Raw genomic sequence first — 7111 nt, forward strand, 5'->3', positions numbered from 1 at the left:
TACTCTCTTCTCGTTTTATATTTTCCAATCATCGAAATGTAGAGGAAGTGTCTGTGCCCTGTCATGATTTGCACATAGTCATAAACACACAGACACACAAACAGTCACATTTTTGCTACAATTTTCAGACAGCACGGTTTCTTTAGACTAAATGTAACACAGTCGTGGTGAGTGGGAAGTCAAACTGGCCAATAATAGCAACCGCCAAGGGTTCCATCCTTATTAAAGGGACGAGAAGATGGTTGCATTAGCCAATCAGCTGTGAGGTTCCATGAGGCGTCTGGCCCACAACCTCATCGCGGTTTGCCATGCATACAAGTTCGCCCCTCAAGGCCAACGTACAGTTTACAATTAGCACAATGTTTCGAAACTTTCTAGTAAAAGCAGTTTGCATGAATGTGTGTCAAATTGCTTTTGCAGTGATCATTTAAATATTGTTCACATAGGAGGCGCATGTATATTATATAACGCGTTATTGCCTATTTTAACTGAATCTGATGAAAGTGTATCAGACTTGGTGCATTTCTTTAACATTTCTGAACATGTTATATTTTTTTTTTGGCCTTAACCGAAACCGAAAGTCTCATTGAGATTTGAGAAACATTGATACTCTACATATGGTATTTTATATTGAGGATATAGATGTAGGTTGCAAGTCTTATCTAGGCTATAATAATAGTGCATGATTGCATTTACATAGTGCTTTTCAAGGTAACCAAAGCGCTGTACAGTGAGAGTGAGAATGTGTGTGTATTATTATTATTATTATTATTATTATGTATGTATGCATATAAATATATTTTTATTATGCTTTAAAGATATCGTTTTTTTTAAATTATATTATTATATACGGTATAGGGTGAATATACGTAAATATTACTAAATAAATGAATGGGATAGTGTGGAAGAAGTAATCTTTTTCGAGGCGACGCAGCAGCGAGGGCTGTGATTGGTCCGCTCACTAAAACCCCCCCCTCTGTAGGTGATGTTCTCCTTCGAGGCGGGCCGACGCTGTGAGTCCGGCCCGGGGAAGTTCACCTTCGACACCAAGCAGGGCAACGACGTCTTCCTGCTGGTGGAGCAGGCCATCCAGTCCCAGAAGGAGCGGGCCCCGGACCCCGAGGGCCCCTGCTCGCTGGCGCCCCCCAGGGGCCCCGCGGCGGCGCCCGGCCCCGGGGGGGACAGCGGCGGCGGCGGCGGCAGCAGCCGGGAGTCGGACGGCGACTCCGGCGGCAGCAAACCGGGCTCGGGCGACGGCGTGCTGGGGCGGCGCGACGACGGGGGCGGGGCCAAGGCGGGCGGGGGCAACAAGGGGCGGAGCCTACCCGAGCCGCCGGCGCCCGTCCGGGGCCCCATGGCGGGTCCCCGCCTGGGGCTGAACTGCGGGGGCAAAGGAGCCGTCCCTCATTTCCCCGCCGCCGCCGCCGCCTCCCCCGGCTGCTCCTCCTCCTCCTCCTCTTCCTCCACCTCCCTGGACGACCCCGGGAGCCTCTACTCGGAGCCCGCCGACTCCCTCCGCCTGCTGATGCCCCCCCCCCGCGCCGACGGCCTCTACTCGGACCCCGTGGACCTCATGATGGGCCAGACCCCGCCCCCGGCCGCCCCCACGCCCCTCCCCCGCCAGCGCCCGCTGGTGGTGGTGGCCCCGGCCCCGGCGGACGAGGCTCCGCCCCCGGGGGACCTGTACTCCTACCTGTTTGACAAAATGAACCTGGACCCCGGCCACAAGGCGGGGGGGCTGGCGCTGGAGGAGGGGGCGGCGGGGCGGGGGGCCGCGGGCGGGCCGGGGAGCAGGGGGAGGCGGGCGTCCGGGGGCCGCTACGAGGGCTCCTCCTCCTCTTCGTCCTCGTCCTCGTCCTCCTCTCACCCGGCCCACCCGGCGGAGCACATCTACGACGAGCCCGAGGGCTGCGCCCGGGGGGGCCGTCGCAGCGGCGGCGACCCGGCGGGCGCGGCCAGCCTGGGGCCCTCGCAGTGGCCCAAGGCCCCGGGCCCCAAGCCCTCCAAGCTCAAGCCCTTCCTGGCCCCGAAGCCCCCCCACCTGAACGAGCCGCTGCCGCCGCCGCCCCTCCGGCCCCGCGAGCCCTTCACCGGGAAGAACCTCAACAACAACCACAACAACAACAACCACCACCACAACAACATTGGCGGTAGCGCTAGCCGTAGCGGAAGCATTAGCGGTAGCATTAGCGGTAGCGTTAGCGGTAGTCGTAGCGCTAGCATTAGCGATAGCGGCAACGAGCTCTACAGCAAGGTGTCCAAGCAGAGGCCTCCGTCCCCGGGGCTCTGGTTCGGCCAGCACACGCCGGCCCCCCGCCCCCAGCACCACCAGCCCCCCCTCCGGACCCCCGATCTCATCTACGACAACCTGGGTGACCTCTGAGGGGCTTCTCCGGAACAGACCTGTCTCCTCTCCTCCAGGACGAGGACTGGTGGGTAACATTCAGTGATCCACGCTTACTGCAGCTGTTTGGTTACCACCCTGAGACGAGAGCAACGGATTGGCCGAGACCCGTGTCGGGTTGGGCCCTGATTGGCCGAGGCCTGTCTCGGGGTTGAGCCCTGATTGGCCGAGGCCTGTAGGGTCGAGCCCTGGCTGTTTGAGACTCTGTTCCATTTTGGGGGACAACGGCGATTACATATTTGCAATAAATGGACTTTATGGACATCGAAGGACACTAGCTCGGAAAGCAGCCTTTCTTCCCATTGGATCCACGAGAAGGGTGTGTGTGTGTGTGTGTGTGTGTGTGTGTGTGTGTGTGTGTGTGTGTGTGTGTGTGTGTGTGTGTGTGTGTGTGTGTGTGTGTGTGTGTGTGTGTGTGTGTGTGTGTCAGTGGCTAGCCCCCACCGCAATGTGGCCAGGCACACCAATTATGGGTCTGACCCACGTCCTCCCTAGAAGGAGGGCTGGCCTCGCTGCCTTCGCAGTAACGAGCTTAATGACCGGAGCGGCTCTTCCTCTGGTCAGAACCTACCGCCTGCTTGTTAAAACGCCTGACCGCGCCGGCCCGGGAATCGAACCCGCGACCCGGCTTGCTCACCGCTACCCCGGTGGCCGGTCTGTCCCCCTGAGCGTGGAACTCCTGCAAGACTCGAAGTTGAACATTGCCTGGCGGATACATTCGGAGTCAGAAGGACTTGGGGGACTTGTTGCTGGACTACTGGAAAACTGTGATGCTCTCGGACGAAAACGGAGAAAGAAAACGACTTTTGAAACTCTGGACTTTGATTCTTTTTTTTTTACAAAAGCGGGATTCTGAAGTGTGTGTGTGTGTGTGCGTCTGCTCACGGGGAACGTAGAGACATGTTGGAGCTAGCATAGTGCTTAATTATGTGATGATGTGTGAGGACGTGTGCACGTGTGTGCGCGCACGGAACCGTCGCAACTAATCACTGCAATGTTCCCATGGGAACATGTGGATATGTGTTTGTGCGTGTGTGCGTGTATGCGTTTGTGTGTGAGTATGTGTTTGTGTGTGTGCGTCTGTATGTATGTGCGTTTGTGTGTGCTGCTGCCTGACTGTGTATGTGTGTGCGTCTGTGTGTGCACTTTAATCTGTCAAACAGCTGTGCTGTTGAATAACTGTAACGATCAGATTATAAAGACTTGCTTAAATAAAAGCATAACAAATCATCGCCGTGCTCCGTTGAATGTAATTTGGACTAAGCGCCATCGCTGTGTTGGCACCGCATTACGGAACACTACAGACGTCAGTTCAGCCGGTCTCCTGTGGGGTCAGAAGAGGCGACGCTGTGGTTCGAACGCAGTGTGAAGTCGTGGGGAGACGAAGAGGGCTGTGCTCTGAACCGGGCCAAACCTAAACGGCCTGACATCATGCCACACGTCGGCGGCCCATGAGCAACGCCCGCCCGGTCTCTTGTTGTTGTTTCGAGACGGCCTCCAACCACTTTATCGTAGCGCGCACGCCGCTGTAAACCGCCCCCGAAACAAAAGAGCTCTTTATTCCCCTCCTTTTTTTCTTTCGTTCCCCCGTGTGTTGTTCACACGCCTTCTCGCTCGTCTGTTCCCTTCCCCGCTGTTTTTGTTGTGTCTCGACGTTGCCACGGCGATCGGTAACCATGGCTGGATTGGGGTCCGACGGGTCTGTTTTTTAAATTCGCTATCGGCCCCCCCCCCCTGGATGGAGGGGAGATATGTGGGGAGGGGAGATATGTGGGGAGGGGAGGACGGCCGCACGGGAAGTCGACCCCGCACCCAGACGAAGAATGGGGGGGGGGGGGGGGGGGCTGGTCTGTGTTAGAGGGAGAGAGAGAGAGAGAGAGAGAGATCAGGGAGACTGAGTTACGTACTCAGTGAAAGGGAGTGGGATAGAGAGGGTGTGTGTGTGAGAGAGGGGAAGAAAAAGCGTATGTGTGTGTGTATGCAAGAAAGAGCGAGTGTGTGTCTGTATGTGTGTGAGAGAGACAGCGTGTGTGCTTGTGTGTGTGTGTGAGAGGGAAGAGTGTGTGGTTTAGCTGGATGAATAGTGCTGCCGGTTGCCAGGGAAACTCAGGCGACAGCCAGGGAGAGGAGGAGAGGTGAATAAAAGAGTCTGACAGCGTGGATAAAAATACTGGCAGGGGCAGTACCTGTCCTGGATCTGTTGGCCAGCTCTCTCTCGCTCTCTCTCTCGCTCTCTCTCTCTCATATATACTGGAGGAGTGAACACAGCCAGTGACTAGCTTCACTAGTCACTCTTTTTAGGGAAGCTGTCGCAGCAATTTCAACTTTCAACACTGCTTATTTACATGAAACCTTGTTTCAATGTATACGATTTCCAGTCAATGTGTGTCAACTTGACTCACTTCCGAAAAAGTGCCAATTTGGGATGTGCGAAGTGTTTATGTCTCCTTCCAAATCAACCAGCCAAACCTGCACTGGTCATCACTGAACACTGAGCGCTTGTCTTCCCTTCTCCTCTAGTCTCCCCCTCAGTCTCTACAAAAACGTCCGAGAGAGGGAGAGGGACAAAACTGAGAGAAAAACGAGCAAGTGAATAACACAAACTCACAACAAACCCTATTTCTCATTAAACTCCAGCTGAACCCCATTGGTGCTTTAGAAAACACCATTGCTGTTTACTTATGTACGTGTGTGTGTGTGTGTGTGTGTGTACAAAGAAACTGAGCAGTCAAATGTCTTCTGTTAGGTCTAAAATGCCAAATCTTGATATCGAAGTCCAATCTATAATTTCTTCATCAATCTTTATCTTACCGTCTCAAATGATTCCAAAGGCCAACATTCAGTTGAATACAACGGCATCCCATAATAGCCCTCAAATCCCCTCATATGAGGACCAAACTTCAGGCTGTACACCAAAATAAATTAGTAAATCAATTAGTGAATTAAAATATAAGCCTTGAGGTTCAAAGAAATGTTATCGCCATCCATATGTCAAATCTTGACATTTGTGATTCAGCCAATGGAAGGCCCACGCCCCTTGCAGGCTGACGCTACACTGATAAGCAATATCTACATCCGTCTTAAGCCCCGCCTCTATCCTTCCGAAAAGGCAAGCGGTCTTTCTGACTTATCACACATCTTCACCCCCGCCTCACGGAACCTCTAATGAGTGTGTGTGCGCGTAGGGAGGGTGTGTGTGTTCTTTAAAGCGGTTTGGTTAAACATTACCAAAAAAAGTGTGAGTGTGTGTCTGAACCTGCCAAGTAGTGTTAATGTCGGGAATGACGGACTGATAAGTGATGGCGTGTTACCTGGATTGCGTGTGTGTGTGTGTGTGTCTGTGTGTGTATAAACAGTGTTGATAGGGTTGTTCAGTATAAACTTCACAGCCATCTCTGAATGGCTTCTTGTGTGTTTGGGATTAATTAGTTATTTATAATTGGTCTTATTTATATAATCTGTGGTGGAAATTCTTTGAATTGACAACTCCACTCAGAATGAACCTTCCTTTCAATATACATTTTTCTCATGACACCATTGAAGAGGACCAGTGTAAATACATTTGAACTGTATTCACTAATACAGGCAGCGATCAAACTCAACAGCCAAGCAGCATCAGGCCTGACTACCTTCCAGAAGGAACGTTGTCTGAGAGACGGACGTCTGATGGAAGGGAAAAAGGTATGTCCTCGTTTATCTTGATTCAGGTTTCAGGTAAGATGATGCAGTATCTGAACAATTTTGGTGCATGTCCTTTTATGGCTGCAGATTCCTTCAAGGAAACAGTTTAGCAGAGGTTAAGCAGTTCAAATGCTTTCTCTCTCTTGTAGATACCGACCAGAAAACCTATACCATACTTTATAAATGTGTCCAGTTTCATGTGTCCAGTTCTTGCTATGTGGTGTACCAAATATTTCTTTCAAAAGCCTCCTTCAGTGGGGCCTCTGGATACTTCTGTATTTCCCTTTTTTACCTCACCTGCTTGTTCTATTTTAAGCTTTTCGGAATGCGATACCGAAAGTTGTGCGTCTGTTTGTTCCGTTTTTTGCCTCGTGGGTCGTACATGACTTTGATGTCTGTTAGGAAGACCACCAGTAACATACTACTCACTTCCTTTTCGAGGCGTGTGTGCGCGCTGAACCTTGACCTGCTCTCGCGCTCGCCATACTGTAGAGCACACGCGTTTCATTCACCTTCTGAAGAAGGCCTCCTGATCATAAAGAACGAGAGGGGCCCGCACATGTGACTGACTGACTGACTGACTGACGAAGGGTGTCACTCTGTGGTGGTTATCGATAACGTTTCGGGTCAAAATCTCTGTCTATTATTAGAAGACGGTTTTGAACATTTGGAGACCACGGTGTCTTTTTTCTACTCCCACACACTTCCTCTGACTTCACTTCCTCTTTCTATTCTTGCATACTCACACACACACACACACAACCACACGTATGTGTGTGTACACATGTTTTAGATTCTATTGAGTACGTCTTTTTAAAGGTTTGACTTTTTGAATGCGTGAAGGATTTCTAATCTACGTAGAGGGACCAGCCAAGGGTTTCGGGGGTCTGTATCATGTCAGCTTGAACCGATAGCATTCACAGATAGCATTGAAGGAGGAAGCCCTCTGGGTTATGAATTATTGTCAAGAAAGGACAATCGCAGGAAAACCGATTTGTGCAATAGAGAGAGAGAGAGAGAGAGAGA

At 51.7% G+C, this 7111-nt stretch overlaps 2 protein-coding genes across 2 annotated transcripts in view; one reads left to right on the forward strand and one right to left on the reverse strand.

Annotated features, from left to right (window-relative positions):
• Positions 1–3240, forward strand: part of dok1b (docking protein 1b) — a 72804-nt gene extending 69564 nt beyond the window's left edge. Inside the window, exon 6 of the mRNA XM_060035843.1 lies at positions 983–3240. Within this exon, the coding sequence (XP_059891826.1) occupies positions 983–2383 (1401 nt within the window). The 3' untranslated portion in view covers positions 2384–3240. The remainder of the gene's footprint in view (positions 1–982) is intronic.
• A 1645-nt stretch (positions 3241–4885) lies between these two features.
• rcor2 (REST corepressor 2) overlaps positions 4886–7111 on the reverse strand; it is a 12046-nt gene continuing 9820 nt past the window's right edge. The window contains 1 exon segment of the mRNA XM_060035844.1: positions 4886–4939. Coding sequence (XP_059891827.1) covers positions 4886–4939 — 54 coding nt within the window.

Source organism: Gadus macrocephalus, chromosome 17, assembly GCF_031168955.1.
Source record: "Gadus macrocephalus chromosome 17, ASM3116895v1".
In the NCBI taxonomy this organism is placed as follows: Eukaryota; Metazoa; Chordata; class Actinopteri; order Gadiformes; family Gadidae; genus Gadus; species Gadus macrocephalus.